Below are 17,866 nucleotides of genomic sequence, written 5' to 3' on the forward strand. Positions count from 1 at the left end.
AAAAAAAAAATTCCATATTCCAATTTATAATACTTCTCTCAATCATTTTCTCGGTTGAACTCTGTGCTTATTAGATATACCCCCGTCGAAGACGTGTACTGCTGCTAGTGTACTGTATATCTTAAAAACTGCTAGTATATTATAATGTGTGCAGTCACTAATACATTCCTAATGTCTATCACCTTGAGGATAGTCGAAGTTATTTTGTTTTTATTTGAATGAAACCACACGAATTTTATCATTTGTTCTGTTGTGTGTTTTTGTTTATTGTTTGTATAATTTTATTGCGGTTGGTGAAACTGACTTGGTGTACTAAATGTATCAATAATACTTACACAGTTAATCCTATTTATGAATACTAGACATTAATTTATAAAAAAAATGATTTCGGCAAACAACAAACCGTCTTTAATTCAGAATGTATAGTATTTGTGAACACAGTCATGATAACACTCTTTTTGATCCACCTCTATCGAATTATTTGACCCTGATTATGTATCTTATCAACCCTTATAATGTTTGTAGATATTTGCTAGCTATTTTATTTATAGGTCCAACTTATATGTCTGTGTTTGTTAACAGCGATTTAATACTGTACTTTGTACCCATCTAGTCACAAACAATGTTTGTTTAATAAAAAGTATATTCTGACGCATTTCAACAACGCAACTACTGAACAACTAAATGCTTTAAAGGATACCAGCTTTTTGGAATAAATTGTGAGTAATATAAACTATCATTATTCTTTAATATCATCCTGAATCACCTACAAAATAAGGATAATCACAAAAATACTGACTACATTGTTTGATACCTAATTTTTAAGAAGGTAGATGAACCCTGTCAATGATATCTGACGCAAACTCTCAGCTCGGAGAGCATTTGTATTTGGAGTCTTGGTTATTGCAAGTAAAAAACCTCCACCAAGCAAATTTTGCTACCGCTGCGACAAACGTTAAACAACGCATAATTTAATTTTCGCAAATAACATACTACGTGTCCATGCTGTATAAATAAATGGTTCTCGAATATTGTTGTAATACAGGACATAGTGTATACCTGTTGTCCAGACGGAGCGAATACATACATAAACGGTGATTTATGTCGTCAAATAAAATTATATACATAAATATATAAATACATGTCCTGGTATATTTGATGCATTTGGAGTGGTAGGTTCACAATTACAATGTCGAACACGCTTATTATAAATTGAAATAGTGGCATGGCACTGGCATAATTTATTTTTTTAAATATATTTTCCACCTTCTGTAATGCAGTAATAGAGTTGGTTTGTGTTTTATAACAATGTACCATACTAAACACAGATGGTAACTGTTATAGATTGTGCTCAGGGAATGTATTATATATAAAACACTAAGTATTTCAGTATGAAATTATATCATGTGGTAATGTTCAGCCATCTTGTAGAACTCTTTATTAGTCTCCAATCCAGTTGTGAAATTGCTCATATGAATATATTACATTACTTATTACCTTACCTTCTTTTAAAATTGAGTCACGTTATATAGGTATTGGTTCGTGGAATACTGCATTAATTATAATTTACCTTTTTATCTATAGCTCACTATGTCGGTCGGTCGGTCGGTAGGTTGGTCGGTCGGTAAACACTAACTCAAATTCATATTTTTTCGTTATTTTGACAGTGGATATTAATAATTGGAAGCAAATATAAATGATTTTAAAAATGTTTCAAAATTTTGTAGTCGCGTATTTTCAGCAATTTTGATCGGTTGGTCGGTCGGTAAACACTAAATATCGGTAAACACTAACTCAAATTCATATTTTGCGATATTTTGACAATGGATATTATTACTTGGAGGCAAATATAAATGTTTTTAAAAATGTTTCCAAATTTGTTAACATTTTCAGCAAATTCGGTCGGTTGTACAAGATGGCTGAACATTACCACATGATCTAATTCTTAATGAAATACTTGGTGTTATAATACATTCCCTGAACACTAACTCATATTCATATTTTTTCGTTATTTTGACAGTGGATATTAATACTTGGAGGCAAATATAAATGTTTTTAAAATTGTTCAACAATTTTTAACAATTTCAGCAATTTCGGTTGGTTGGTCGGTCGGTAGGTAAAACAGTAGCCACTAACTCAAATTTGCGCACGCGACTGCAGCCATATGGCCTTGTTAAATGCATATAACAAGAAAAAATATCTAAATTTAAATTAACTATTATAATGATTACATATTATTTCCCTTTTATGTCTCTCTATTTACATAGTAGTGTCCAACATCATGTGATTAGGATATTACATGTCCTGTTTTACTTAATACTTCCTTGGACCTTATAATACCTTCATTACTACGCCATTTAGTAGTTTGTCTTTTACTTTTTTGGCACTGAAAAGATTTTTCTGATTGTGTTTTAGGATATTTATGTAGTTTTTGACCATATTGTTTACATTCTATTTGTTCCGCTAAACTTCAATTTCTGATAAGAAATAGTTCAGATAGTGTACACTTAGTAAACTATTTTATTTTTATTCAGTCAAACCCAACAGCGATAAATACCGCCACTAACAGGTTTGAAACATAAAACAATACAACATCAAAAATGGTTAACAATAAAATACAGATAAAAATATATATATAAATATAAAAACATAGATCAGCATGCCATAAACAATTTCAATTTAAAATGTATATTAATATTAATATTAATAAAACGGGTTATGCAGGCTGTTCAAGAAGTGAACACATACTCTTCCTCTTAAAATAACCAAGCCTGTCATTAAAAATATCAATATAATTGCTATTTAGATTATTAAATGTATATGGTAGTCTATGAAAAAATCCCCTCTTAGTACAGTCGACACGGCTAAAAGGAATATGCAATAAATGTCTATTTCGTGTACGACCAGGGATATTTAAACTAAATAGTTAAATAATGAACAGTCATATTTAGAATTTAAATATTATATAAAAAAACCATATCAGATATCGTTCGACGATTGCTGACAGAATCAATGGAAAAGGCAAAATTAACACAGTTAGGCCTATAAGACAGGAATCGTACAAACTTCCGTTGAACAGCGTCGATTCGACGGGCCTGACATGGAGAAATTGAATTGAACATTTTGTTGCACGCAACGTTGTATATTATCCCTTTTTCCTAAAATCAGTTGTTTGCATACATCATTTTAATGACTCTAAGCGATCTCTGCAGCCCCATAATTTGAAAACATTAATACAATACCATTAATTTTGCAAATTAAAATGTGTACATGTAAACTAAGGACTGCCTGTTGTCAAAAACAATTTCCTCGGGTAAACTGAAAGGTGCACATTTTACTGGTAGTTTTCATAATATGAACTACCTCAAACGAAGTTTACATGCAGACTCATTACACCATCCTTGCTTTACATAATTAAATCTTATGTCTAATAGGCTTTCTAAATTGAAAATAGAGCAAAACAATGTATTACATAGACATGTAGGCCTGATTGGTGAAAACGACAACAGAAAATCAAATAAAAATAACATGTAAAATGTAATGATGAAGTACAATAAACAATAAACATAACATAATAGCTTTGCAACAGTATACAACGAACAGAAAACACCCTATTTGGGCCAGATCGTTGAACCTAAATTCGTTTCAATAATTAATTATCTACCTCAATATAATTAGTAAACAGGATTACATCAGGTGGTTAAAATCAGTACCGAAGGTACGAACCAACTTTATATACCATCGAGTAAACATTCTAGAAGTAACGCGCGATTTATCGAATGTTTCCCTTACGTAAATTGATATAAATAGATATAGAGCAGAGCCGTTTATCTGGTCGGCCTACTCTAATAAATATTAATTCTTGTAATTTTTCAATATGCCTACTATTATACAAATGTATTTTTTTTTTATGTTCATTTTTCAATTAAGTATGAAATATTAGAAGTAATATACATATCAGTTTCGGTTACATTTTTCAGCAACCACTGAATGATTAGCAACTACAGAGTGCATTTTTTCAATGGATGAGTAAGTTATTTCTTTAACCTGTGGGAGAAATGGCGAAGTAAGCTTTACATTTTTATATCCAACAAACTTGTAATATTATAAATAGTTCAAAGAAAATTGTATTTATTATTGTTTAGAAACATGAAAAATAAACATATTAACATTATCGACCGAATATTCTTGCCATGATGCATTTTTATCTTCTTTTTTTTCAGATACATATTGCTAAAAGCTGTAAGAAGATATAACATAGGCTTGAAAGAAATTGAAGAAATATGTAAGAAATATCCACATCTTGTGAACTCCGTCGATCAGGTATAGAAACTATATTTATATAATTATACAATCCAAATATTTTAAAAGGATATTATTCACACTGAACACTGAATCCAGCGGATTAATAGACATACAGTAAATTGACTTTGCGGTCAGCGGATTAATACATACAACGTTCGGTATGAGCTTTCTCATAAGGATTAACCGGAGCTTCAAAAAGCTCTTCAGAGATACTTCTAATTGTTTTGAATATGATGTAACTTTTTTATAAGTTATACTAGCTTTTCAAGTGAATTTGACTTATTTATGAAATAATACATCCTGCAAAAATTAACTAAATCTTTGCAAAGTATGTTATACTAAAAAAAATATGATATAAAACGTTACGGTGAAATTAAGTGAGTGAAAAACAAGAACCCTTTTATAAACTGTTGATTAATGTGTATGGAAACATTTATTAGTAAACAATAACAGACACAATCTACTCTACTAATAGACTATAACTGCGGCCTCACTAGACACTTATTTGAGTTGAGATAACCCGTAAAAGAAAAAAAACGGAAGGCGTGTAATCAAGCCACAATAGAGATAATTTATTATATAACTTCTCGATAGTATGACATAACATGTAGAAATCGCAATACAACTAAGACCTATGGTCTATACGCTAGTATCGTGAGATTTCTATTATACGCCACATGATATTTCATGCAAATTATTCCAGATGAGCATACCTTCAACGACAATAACATAATTTATTCATTAACTCAGTTACACATACTGCCGTTACATTGCTCCCTGCAATATTTACACAAATCTTTTCATATTAGATTATTTTATCTGTTTTTTTGTATTATATCACTGTTCAGTTTTACCATTGATAGGCCTGTCTAACAATTATGCTTTGCGACGTGTTGACTCCTTTAAGGGAATGAACATCCAATACATTTAATGTGATTTAGAGTTCATTTTATCTGTCTGTTAATAAAACCATACTGAAAAACAGTCTTATCTACATTAGAGTGGAATAAGCGAATATATTTTACTTCTGAAGCAACAACTTTACCCGATTCGTCATCAAATTAATCGGCCAACCGCCTTTGATTGTTAAGAACTACCTGATGAAGAAATGTAGAACTACTCACTCATCCGGTATCTGAAATCAATTGCTTACTGTAGCACGCACGGTTCTACTGACTGTATCACTTGGATTAGAAGATGTTTTCTATGGAAGTTGCATCGCTGATTTTTTGTACCCGGTAGCTACATAAACTTTATATTTTTTTAGATTTTTAGCAGATACGTGACCACTACTTTTCACAAGCATCTGATATATAATGAATTTCTGCCTGCTTGAGTTCTCCGAACCCTTGTGGTTTGTAGCATCGACTGACTTGTAGTTTTCCAGCAGATAAACGCATGTCTTCATACCACTTGGATTATATTTTTATTTTAGAATAAAAATATCTTTTAGGAATAGAAAATTCTGCTCCAAGTGATGTAATGAGAGGAGAATGTCGAGGATTCCCTATCCAAACTCCAAGTATCATTAATTTAATTCGTTAGTGGCTGAGAGTAAGCCAAATAGATTATGAAAAATTAAACAATGTTATGAAATTCAACATAGAAAAGCGCAACAATGAGCGATTTGGGTCAATGATGTAAAACTTATAATTATGTATAAAAGGATTTGGCAACATGGCATGCTCAACAGGTCAACAATATTTTTTATTTAAACATTTAAACAAAGGCGAGGCTTATTGAACACAATTCTATGAGATAATAGGTTACACTCTCTATAAGCTCCAATATTTCACACGCATTCAATATAAATTATGTTGGAATATAATGGAAGAATACTTAATTAAAATTACAAACATAGACACATTGTGACTAAACTAAGACTAGGAATATTATAACTAGAAAAAGGAAGATGGAATCGTATTAGGCCTAATAGAAATGATAGATGCAAATTATGCTCTCTACAATCAATTGAAGATGAATTCCCTTTAGTTTATTCAGATAGTAGAACTAAGTATATGTTTTCCTCTTACACAAATAATCCATCTAAATTAAAATATATTGTCCTTATGTCTACTACAAATACTGATCTCATTACTAAGCTCAGAAAATATTTTTAAACGCACTCTATACATTGTATGTATTGCCGTCTGGTTTATTGAAACTACCCCCTCTATAATTATTTAACGGCAAACTTGAGGGAAAGAGACGAGATACATTGTTGTTGTTGTTAAATCTCACAGTTGATAAATAGTAGTTTGTTATAATTGTTGTTTGATTCAATTTTTTACGCATTTATTGTGATTTTGAGATCCTCATCTCTCTTCCAAGAAGTTTTTTTATGACACTGGCCAAATGTGGTGAAACAGATTTTGCTACTTGTTTATTTGTTAGATAAACGAGCATGTTATGCGACGTTGGCAAGCATCCACAGCTAGGAAAGGTGAAATACAGTACAAAGAGGCAATGAAGTAATGTATATGAGAATGTTTGATAATAACTATGTAGGCCCTAAACCACAATACTTTAATTTGTGAAAAATGTAATAATGATGAAATACCAACAACCTCTGAGAAATGTAAAACAAATTGTCCTGCTTGTCACATATTAAATAAATATAGTAAAGATATGATAAAATTGGTAAAATACAGACAGTACGACACTTTATTGATACATATTGGTAGCGTTGACAGAGATTTACTATTATTTAAATCATTAACGTTATTATTCGTAGTAGTTTAAAAAAATTGGTAAAATACAGACAGTACGACACCTATAGGATAAAATACAAATGCAACAAATATAACAAAAAGGCAAATGTCATAATATAACTCGAAACATACACATAGCTTGCATTCAAAAGCCTCATATAGCAAGTGGGAGAAACGAATTACGTAATTTTTTTTTCCATTGTAGGATGAAGGTGGGATGGATAATATATTAATAATATAACAAAATATTTATTGAATTCACCGTAGAGTGTATTGTTGGAATTTGCAATTATGTTTTGAAGGCGGTTTGGTAAATACAGATCTACAAATTCAGTATTCATTAAAGTTTACTTGAATCTAAACGAAATATCTAGGCTTAGGAATATGTTTATTAATTTAATAAATTATATTATTTAAAGTTATTAACCATCACCATATGATTTACGATATTTAAACATCATGTACTGTCAGCTGTCGAATTTGAGATTAAACAAGACGCTAAAATCAATACTTTCAAAATGATGTGCATTGCTAAATCCTCTGCATGTCTTAATTGAAATCAGTTAGTCATTATTTTCTTAATACCAGGTATTTCTATATAATTTACATTCACTCTTAATGAATTAGAAAATTAATGTAGAAAAGGATAAATATGAAATATAATAATACTAACTTTCTTCTTTCCAGGATGGAAACACACCGCTACATGAACACGTTCAGTTTGGCAGTGGTAATGTAGAGATAGTGAACAGTCTCATAGCTCATGGAGCATCAATCACGGCAACAAACAATGTAAATTACTCTTATACAATGATTTAAAAATCATTAACGTAATTATTTGTATATAGTTAACACTACAAGTTAATTTACATTATCTCCCGTTATAAGCAAACCATAGATTCGTTTAATGTGTTTTCATTGGGAAACAATATATAGTTATTATCAAAGCAAAAATACAATTTAAAATATATTAAAAATCGTGCAGCTAACGATAGCATGGTCTCAACTAACTACCGTACACTAGCTAGTGAGATTTCTAATATACGTAGGCTAACATGGTATTTTATGCAAATTTTTCCCGATGAGCATATCTTCAACAACAATTATATAATCATTAAGTCAGTTACACATACTGCCGTTACATTGCTCCTTGCAATATTTACACCAATCTTTTCATATTATATTATTGCATGTGTTTTGTTGTATTATATCACTGTTAAGTTTACCATTGATAGGCATATCTAAAAAATATGCCTTACTACTTGTTGGCTCCTTTAAGGGGAATGAACATTCAATACATTTAATGTGATTTATAGTTCATTTTATCTGTCTGTTATAAAACCATTCTGAAACAACTTTGTAAACATTAGCGTGGAATGAGCAAATATATTTTAGTTCTGAAGCAACAACTTTACGCGATTCGTCATCGACTCGGCCAACCGCATTAGTTTGGTAAGACCTACATGGTGAACAAATGTAGAACTACTCACTCATCCGGTATCTGAAATCAATTGCTTACTGTAGCACGCACGGCTCTACTGACTATATCACTCGGATTAGAAGATGTTTTCTATGGAAGTTGTATCGTTGTTTTTTTAGCTGGGGTAACTTTGGCTTTAAATAATAGTAGAGAAATAGAAGGAATATTATCAGGAGTTATCAATCTTAAATACGTGCATTGACCACATACTATTCACTAATGAATTTCTGCCTGCTTGACTTCTCCGAACCCTTGTGGTTTGTAGCATCGACTGCCTGACTTGTAGTTTTCCAGCGTTTGAACAATTTCTTCATACCACTTGGATTATATTTTGATTTTAGAATAAAAATATATTTTAGGAATAGAAAATTCTGCTCCAAGTGATGTAATGAGAGAGGAGAATGTCGAGGATTCCCTATCCAAACTCAAAGTATCATTAATTGAATTCGTTGTGGCTGAGAGTAAGCCAAATAGATTATGAAAAATTCATTAAACAATGTTATGATTTTCAACATAGAAAAGCGCAACAAAATGGGTCAATGATGTAAAACTCATTATGTATAAATGGATTTGGCAACATGGCATGCTCAACAGGTCAACAATATTTTTTATTTCAAAATTTAAACTAAGGCGAGGTTACACTCTCTATAAGCTCCAATATTTCACACGCATTCAATATAAATTATGTTGGAATGGAAGAATACTTAATTAAAATTACAAACATAGACACATTGTGACTAAACTAAGACTATTATAACTAGAAAAAGGAAGATGGAATCGTATTAGGCCTAATAGAAATGATAGACTATATGCAAATTATGATCTCTACAATCAATTGAAGATAAATCCCTTTAGTTTATTCAGATAGTAGCACTAAGTATATGTTTTCCTCTTACACAAATAATCCATCTAAATTAAAATATATTGTCCTTATGTCTACTACAAATACTGATCTCATTACTAAGCTCAGAAAATATTTTTAAACGCACTCTATACATTGTATGTTTGCCGTCTGTCAAAGTTTATTGAAACTACCCCCTCTATAATTATTTAACGGCAAGCTAGAGAGGGAAAGAGGCGAGATACATTGTATTGTTGTTGACGGTTTTGCTTGCTCTCAACTCAAGCATGCATTTAAATCTCACAGTAGATAAATAGTAGTTTGTTATTATTGTTGTTTGATTCAATTTTAACGCATTTATTGTGATTTTGAGATCCACTGGCCAAATGTGGTGAGACAGATTTTGTTACTTGTTTATTTGTTATTTGATAGTTAAACGAGCACTTTATTAGTCCTATAGGGCCTAGGCCTACTAGGCTAGGCCTAGGCCTACTAGGCTAGGCCTAGGCCTAGCGGGTGTGTAGCGGTGGGCTAGCAACGTTGTACGTTTTATTTACGCCGTGGTTAGGATTCCGGCACCGGAACTCAACTTCTCAGCGTTAGGGAATCCGACACGCTATTGCGCATGCCCAGAGCGAAGTAATTATAGCTTCTTGCACACAGAGTATCGAGAGTAGTACTGTAGTAGTCGGAGTGTTAGGAGATTGAGTTAGTCGTCGGGCGAGAGCGATTGATGAAACTTGGCCTAGGCCATATATGAATTAATAATTAAAATACGACTACGCCGCGCGTTAAACTAATTATTATGATATTGATAAGAATCAGTATCTATCTAAGAATTGTAATGCTGTAATTTTAATAGACAGAGGTAGTATGAAGTTCGGAACGCCAAAAACACAGGCCTGCCCTAGTAGTATCATAAGGTAACGGGACGATTCGGCCCTGAGACGATTCGGCCCGGGACGATTCGGCCCTGGGACGATTCGGCCCGGGACTATTCGGCCCGGGACGATTCGGCCCTGAGACGATTCGGCACACTTACATTTATCGGCTTTGATAAGCATTTATAAGCATAAAATAAGCTTTTTTCCCCAAACTTTATTTTCAGAGAGACTATTGGGTAGCACTACTAGGGATAAAGATGCAATAAAGCAAACATTTTGAAAACATTGTCGAAAATAATCATTTTTTAGTCACGCGAACGATGTAAACAAGTTACGCCCTCTGTTGGCCGCTTGGCGAATGCACGAAATAAACAAGGTTTTCGAAGTAATAAATTGAATATAAAATTACGTTTTTTTAGTAATTTATTATATATATTATATCAACTTTGTCAATATCAATAAAATACGGATTGTTAAACACCTTTAAAAACTTGATAAATAAAAAAAAAATGAATATGAATTTGGTCTAAAGTGAGACGTTTCGGCCCACAAAGTGGGATGTTTCGGCCCAAAAGTGGGCCGAATCGTCCCACCAAAAGTGGGCCGAATAGTCCCGGGCCGAATCGTCTCAGGGCCGAATCGTCCCTGAACCGTATCATAAACGAGCTCTCTCTGCTGTCTGTTATGTATCCGGGGTTCACACTACTATACATCAAGGTAGAAAGGAATGGACTGTGTACTATTTTTAGCATCATTTAACTAAACCTCGAAAAGAAGCCCATAAGCTCTTGGTTGGGCTTCTTTTCGAGGTTACTTTACTATTTAGGCTTCTTTTCGAAATTATTGCAGAATAATTCAATTGTACATTTTTTGATATGATGGCATATGATTCTTTTTAGAGAAGCAGAGTTTAAGAAGATACAAATGCAATCCATTTGGAAACAATAAACTGTATAATAAATATGAGGCTTAGTTATAATTTCAAAGGGTTGTAATGTCATTGAACATGATGATACAGTATGTGCACTCTCATCATTCTGCATCAGATCTGTTATTAAATCACCCAACTAACTTGTAACCTTGTGTGTATTGTATATTTCTATTTCATTCACATACAGTTTATCTGAAAAAGATTTCGAGATGGGATTCTTTTTTAGATTACTATTCTGTACTATGACAATTGATTAACATTATTATAGGTCGTTGACATTGATTTATTCATTTTGAAATAAACCGACTCTTTAAAACATGAACAAATGAATTGCTACATACAAATCAACTATAATAAAACCATTTAATGCCAAGATTTATCCTGTACGATCCATATTATTAAAGACACATTACCTGCAATTTGTAAAAAATAATGCATTTAAATATTACATGAAGTCTGGTAAGTTAATACAATAAAAAAAGAGAAAAACATGATACCTGAAATGTATAAGTTTGGAAAGAGATTGTGTAACTAATTCGTTGATTGATGCATGTCAGTATAGGCCTATATATAGCTTAATTTATTTTAAACATTTTTAACTGTTTAAAGACTTTAAAAATGACTACAATAGGCCCATAAATATAGGATTAATTTTTACAAAAATTGCAGTTTGGGAACTGAAAATATACTGAAAAAATGCAGGTAATCTGTTTTTAAACCAAATGCATGAATGTGATTAACTGAGCTTTAAATAACAAACTTTTGGTTTGCGTAACATCTTCGACAAAACCAGTATTTGGTTTTAGGCGTTTTCTTAATTGAGGCACATAAGAAATGATGCCACTTTAGGCAAGCATCGCAGCATATGCTCTCCTCATCCACTTCGTCTTTACAAACATTACACATCCACGTTGGACGATTTCGGACCTTTCTGACAACTTCTGTTACCAACAACCAAGCATCACTAGAAAAATAAACCCTCAAGCGACACAGGGTTACGTTTTCATCGATGATAGCAGGATTTACAAATTCTGGTCGAACTTCAACTTCACTTTCATCAACTAATTCTCCATCAAGGGGTTTCTTAATGCTTTTTTTCGAAAGCAACCATGAGAGCATAACTGTAAAAAAATCAAGTTGATTATGTCATTTATACAGACAGATATATTTATACAGATGATCACTACTTTCAACTAAAAATGTTTTAGAGTATTGCTGTATTAGTTTTGGGACATATGATTATATGTAAAATACTGTTTAATGCAATATGTTTTTTTGTTTATGTCTGTTGCTAAATTTCTTACTTTTGTCTTTTTCAGCTGGTTGCTTTTTTATAAATGGCACAGGTTTTCCACTTGATAACGGAACATTCTTTCTAGAGCGCTTTGATGGTAATCCAATTACCGTTAAATCTGCACCCTTTGGTCGTCCACGCTTTCGAATCACAGGTGGAATTTTTACTTTAGAAATGTCTGAAATTATAATGGGTATTGTAAATAACAACATTGTTTTGGGAACCCAAGGATTGAGAATACTGCAGCATTTTTAAAAAATGTATTACTTACCATGGTCAGGTACAGACTTTACAACCTTTTTATTTTGATTGTTACTGGATAGGATGTCACTCGATGTAGTTGCCATTCCATTAATGTCTGAAATTATAATGGGTATTGTAAATAACAACATTGTTTTGGGAACCCAAGGATTGAAAATAATGCAGCGCTTTAAAAAAAAAAATTAATTACTTACCATAGTCAGGTACAGACTTTACAGCCTCTTTATTTTGATTGTAACTGGATGGGGCGTCACTGGATAGGGTGTCACTGGATGGGGTGTCACTAGATAGGGTGTCACTGGATGTAGTTGCCAGCATTCCATTAATGTCTGAAATTATAATGGGTATTGTAAATAACAACATTGTTTTGAGAACTCAAGGATTGAGAATACTGCAGTTTTTTTTTTAATTAATTACTTACCATAGTCAGGTACAGACTTTACAGCCTCTTTATTTTGATTGTAACTGGATGGGGCGTCACTGGATAGGGTGTTACTGGATGGGGTGTCACTAGATAGGGTGTCACTGGATGTAGTTGCCAGCATTCCATTAATGTCTGAAATTATATTGCACTGGATGGGGTGTCACTGGATAGGATGTCACTCAATGTAGTTGCCGTTCCATTACTTTTTGTCTCATCTAGCATTTTTTTAAAAGAAAATTAAAATAATCTTAAAATAGTATTTGACTGGCTAAAAAAAACGTCAAGAAGCGACAAGAGTATCAAATTTACCATAAACTTGTACCCCTACATATCTCCCATGGCTCCATGCATCACATATTTTTTTTAAAACATCATACTGGTGGTGAAACTGACGCATTGGTGCCTCCGAAACTATAGATGACAATGTTTTGCAGAGCTTGGACACCTCACCATATTTTTGCCGTGCTGACAGTATAGCAGATTGGGTATTGTCCACAACAACATTGCTTTGAAAACTTGTATCATTATCACGAAAGTTGTTGTTTACTGCATGTTTGGATTTGTAGTAATTAATAGACCAGCGTTGGTTGCAAAGGCCCTTGTAAAATAAGTCTTCGCCTTCAATATTTCTCACAGCAAATATATGGCGACATGGTAACTGCATGGAAGATCTAAAAAACAACCATAGATTAAACATGTGGCCATTTATATTTTTAACAAAGAAAGATCATCAGTCATGATGTAATAATGATAAAGAAGAAGATGATGATAATGAAGAAGATGATAATGAATAATTATAACAATACTGGTGACGGTAATTTTAATGAGTGGTGTAATTACCTGAAAGTACATTCACATTGCAAAGTTGACACCTTCAACCTCAATGACTTGGACTGTATGATATACTGCTGACCATCATCATGCTTCTTCACATTTGTTAATTTTGCTGCCAATTCTAACTGCTGGACAACAAAGCCAAATGCATATGGTGTGAGCCAATCCATATACTTTGCTTGAGGTGAATCTGCACTGTAGATGCTCACAGAGCGCGTTTGGAAAACTGTCATAGCTTTGTGGTCTTGGGCTTGTCTGGTCGATTTGAGAAAGATCATAAAATCATGGTAGAATTCATCTAGGCTTGCATGTCGTCTACACACTTCTTTAATCTTCTGATTCAGCGATTCCAGTCGATTGTTTGTTCTGTTAAGGAATGTTAAGTTTTCAGACTTGAGCCCTTCCACCCACTCATGGTGGTTATCATGCCAGTTGTCCTCAAAATATTCAACAACACTGGTCATGCCTGTCATTTTTAATGACTCGTAAGCACAAGTGTATTGTTCTTCAGACTTGGCATACACCATCTTCTGGAAAATCTCTAAACTTAGATTCCTCTGGTCAGCAGTGATGCCCATCTTTGCTGTGGTAACCTCTCTGCGAATTGTCCTAAGAACATGAAAGAGGCAAATCAATAAGTTGGCATCTGGAAACTCACTCTTTAAGACGAGCCTTTCAGTAAAGTCCTTGTCAGACATTATCGATTTTGTTTTTGTCCAATCCGGATTGCTTCTCTTGAATATCTGTATCATTTTGGCAATAACATTCTTCTCCTCACTTGATAAAAGAAAGGTGGCAAATATCTCACTTTGCCCATTGCCATCCTCTCCCATCATAATGTATAATGGCATTCGAAGCTCATTTAGTTTATATGTGGCGTCGATGAAAATAATTTCGGGGAAAGCAGAAAATGACTCTTTCATTGATGTGTCTTGATAGTAGATTCCAAGCAAATTGTTTTCACTGTCCACTGCAATCTCTATGGTTGAACCTAAGATCGAAAACAAATCAAATTAAAGATCAAAGAGGGATAAGCGACCATAGGGCTCTAAGTTTCGAAAACCCAGTTAGGAATAAATCAAGGCAAGGTAAATTGAAATGGTCAATGAATGTTGCAATTATTTGTTACTAATACTAGAAATTTGATTTTGTAAAAATAATATTCTAATGAATTGTAACTGTCAGGTATAGAATGTTGTTTTATTTAACATATTTTATTTAACATAGTAGTTGCAATTTAATTTACTATATAAACTACATTTACTCAAACGACTAGAACGACAATCCAAGAGTGCACACCTCTGCCTACTGTAAAAAGTCTCCTACATAAGATTTCACGGGGAAAACAAAAAAATATTTTTGTGTCTTAATGCTGTGTGCGAATAAGCTAATTTCACTACAACCTGTATTTTCATTTTGATAAAGATCTTGCTATTACTTTTTGAGTAATCCTGCTAACAAACAGACAAACAAACACACTCAATCGACTACATATAAATAGTAAAACTGCTAACACAATCATTACATTTATAATAAAGCTCTGATTGTACTGTTTGAAATGAAAAGATTATTCATCTGACATACCTTCATTTTGACGTAATTTCTTAACCAGATTTTCAATGTCATTCTTGTTTTCTCCATGGTTGAGAAATTTGGCCCTAATATTTGAAATATCGCGTCCTGTTACAACCTTTCCTGTTAAATTTTGTAGGTGGTCTTGCAAAACTCTTTTGTTTGCTCGCATCTCCAACAATTTTACAGCTTCATTTGTTGCTGCTTCACCCAGCTTTCTTTGTTGGGGAAGATGGGAAAAACCAACCTAAAAAAATTAAATTTAAAAAGTAATAATAATAGTAATAATAATTAATTAATTACAATGAAGAGAAAATCAGTCAGCATCAAAATAATTTGACACAGCAATCAATCAGCTGGTGTGGAAGCTATAAATATATTTGAATTGATCTTCAAACTTTGTTTGGGTTTTCATTATTAAACTTGCATCTAAGTACCTTGTACATGTTAAAACAACAAATCCTTTAGAGATGAAATGTCACTGAACAGCTGTCTAGCGCCACCATTTCTGATAGATTTTCAGTACCGATACAGTTAATGGTTAATAATAGGAGGCAGATGTTTTGAAATTATAATTAGATGTAATTTATATATTTTACCTTACTACATTCATGATTATGATTATTATTACAATGAGTCACTTTCAAGCAGTTACCATCTCCTGTAAGCGTCAGTTTAATTTCAGCTGCACAATCACTTTTAAATGTTCTGAAATATATAAACAAAGTTGCAACAATGTATGTAATTAATCTTTCTACCAGAAAAGAAGAATCACAAAAATTAACAGTGTTCAACAATTTTCAAACTATAGTGTTGTATGTATAAAACACTAGCAAGCTAGAAACAAGAGAAGTCATTTGATCAATTGTTCATTTTGTTCCTATATGGGAGTGAACAATTTCACCTTTATTTTTCATATTTTTGGGGAAAATACAAATTTAAATGAACAAATATCATACATAAAGAAGAATAATATGGCATAAAAAAGTATAGATAGTAATCAAAATAAAAAGTAGATTTATTAATAAATAACATCATTATGATACGTCCGTCGTCAGAACTTTCAGATCGATTCAGAACTTATCATCAAAATATTTTGCGTATTAAACATTGTTCTAGCCTATCTATAATAATGAACTCCCTAGCCTACTTAGGCCTATACTACTACTAGGCCTACTACTACTAGCTAGGCCTAGGCTATCCTAAAATACTTACTATGGTAGGCTATGTAGTGCTACTACTTAGGCCACCTCTGTGGATTAGGTAGTAGGCTAGGGTGTAGGGCCTAGTAGTTGTAGGCATTGATATAGATATAGGCGGCCTAGGACTAGCCTAGTTGTAGTATAATAGTAGGCCCAGCCATGCCAAAATAGACCTAGTAGTAAGCTAGCCAGTAGTCCTAGACTAGGCCTAGTAGTAGTAAGCCTAGCTAGTAGGCCTAGGCTATCATCAGTATCTAGGCTAGTTAGAATAGTAGACCCAGCTACCAGCAGTAGTGGATTCAGGTGAATCTTTTGAGTCATGTCTGTTGTGTATGAAACTGTGCGTTGGTTCAATTAATTGACGAAAAAATTATATAGAACTTTATGATGCATCCCTACCTTTGGTTTGGCCGAATGCCTTTAGATTTCGAAGTGAATTTTTTTCCACCTTTGATACACGAAAAAACTAAATACGTATACTTCAAATTTTCATTGATTTTTCGTTGTTTCTGAAGTCTTTTCAATGCAGCATTAACTGTTCTTGAATCTTTGATATAATATTGAGTATATGTACGCCTTTGGAATAGTTCCAGGTCACGCTGAATTTCACTAAAAGAGTGGAATTCTTTATCAACTGGAAACAAATCCGCCATGATGGACACTCTCTACAACTGACACGGAGAGAGCGAAGAACAAGATCGATTATAGTGTGCGAATCTCTACCGCCAAAACACATTTTTATTGGCGCAAACTTTTTACACATGCGTATTTCAAGAAATGTACGAAAGTGAATAGCGTAGCGACCCCGGCTTCCCGATTTTTTCACTCATCATACGCGGCGGCTATGTGTATGAAATCTTTATTTTGTACTTGAAAAATCATAAAACTATTCATGTAATTATGTTTCATAATTATATGAAGTTTATATATGAATGAAGCAACCACTTTTTTTTAAATAATTACGAAATAAACAGGCCCACTGGTCACATCTAGCTGGTACTGTCTAGGCCTAGTGGAGTGGGCATATCTATCTCGGCTAGTCCTATATATAGTAGCTATACATTACAGCATTACGATTCTTAGATAGATACTGATTCTTATCAATATCATAATTAGTTTAACGCGCG

The 17,866-nt window shown here is 32.9% G+C and overlaps 1 protein-coding gene across 1 annotated transcript; it reads right to left on the reverse strand.

Annotated features, from left to right (window-relative positions):
* Positions 1 to 11,899: 11,899 nt before the first annotated feature.
* Positions 11,900 to 17,392, reverse strand: LOC144834533 (zinc finger SWIM domain-containing protein 3-like). The gene is made up of 10 exons (XM_078689370.1): positions 17,139 to 17,392; positions 16,137 to 16,245; positions 15,550 to 15,784; positions 13,972 to 14,956; positions 13,582 to 13,802; positions 13,129 to 13,263; positions 12,902 to 13,036; positions 12,718 to 12,804; positions 12,457 to 12,624; positions 11,900 to 12,273 (listed from the first exon to the last, which is right to left on the reverse strand). The coding sequence occupies exons 1-10, from the start codon at positions 17,390 to 17,392 to the stop codon at positions 11,900 to 11,902; spliced, it is 2,703 nt and encodes a 900-aa protein (XP_078545496.1).
* Between the last annotated feature and the right edge of the window lie 474 nt (positions 17,393 to 17,866).

Source organism: Antedon bifida, chromosome 2 (genome assembly GCF_963402885.1).
Source record: "Antedon bifida chromosome 2, ecAntBifi1.1, whole genome shotgun sequence".
Classification (NCBI taxonomy): domain Eukaryota; kingdom Metazoa; phylum Echinodermata; class Crinoidea; order Comatulida; family Antedonidae; genus Antedon; species Antedon bifida.

Bases quoted from the DNA above. Each gene is read 5' to 3' on its own strand.
- LOC144834533 (XM_078689370.1), bottom strand. From the start codon at position 17,392: ATGGCGGATTTGTTTCCAGTTGATAAAGAATTCCACTCTTTTAGTGAA. The intron at 16,246-17,138 runs GTAGGGATGCAT...TATATATTTCAG, and splicing joins GGCATTCGGCCAAACCAAAG to AACATTTAAAAGTGATTGTG. The intron at 13,803-13,971 runs GTAATTACACCA...GTTGTTTTTTAG, and splicing joins CAATGTGAATGTACTTTCAG to ATCTTCCATGCAGTTACCAT.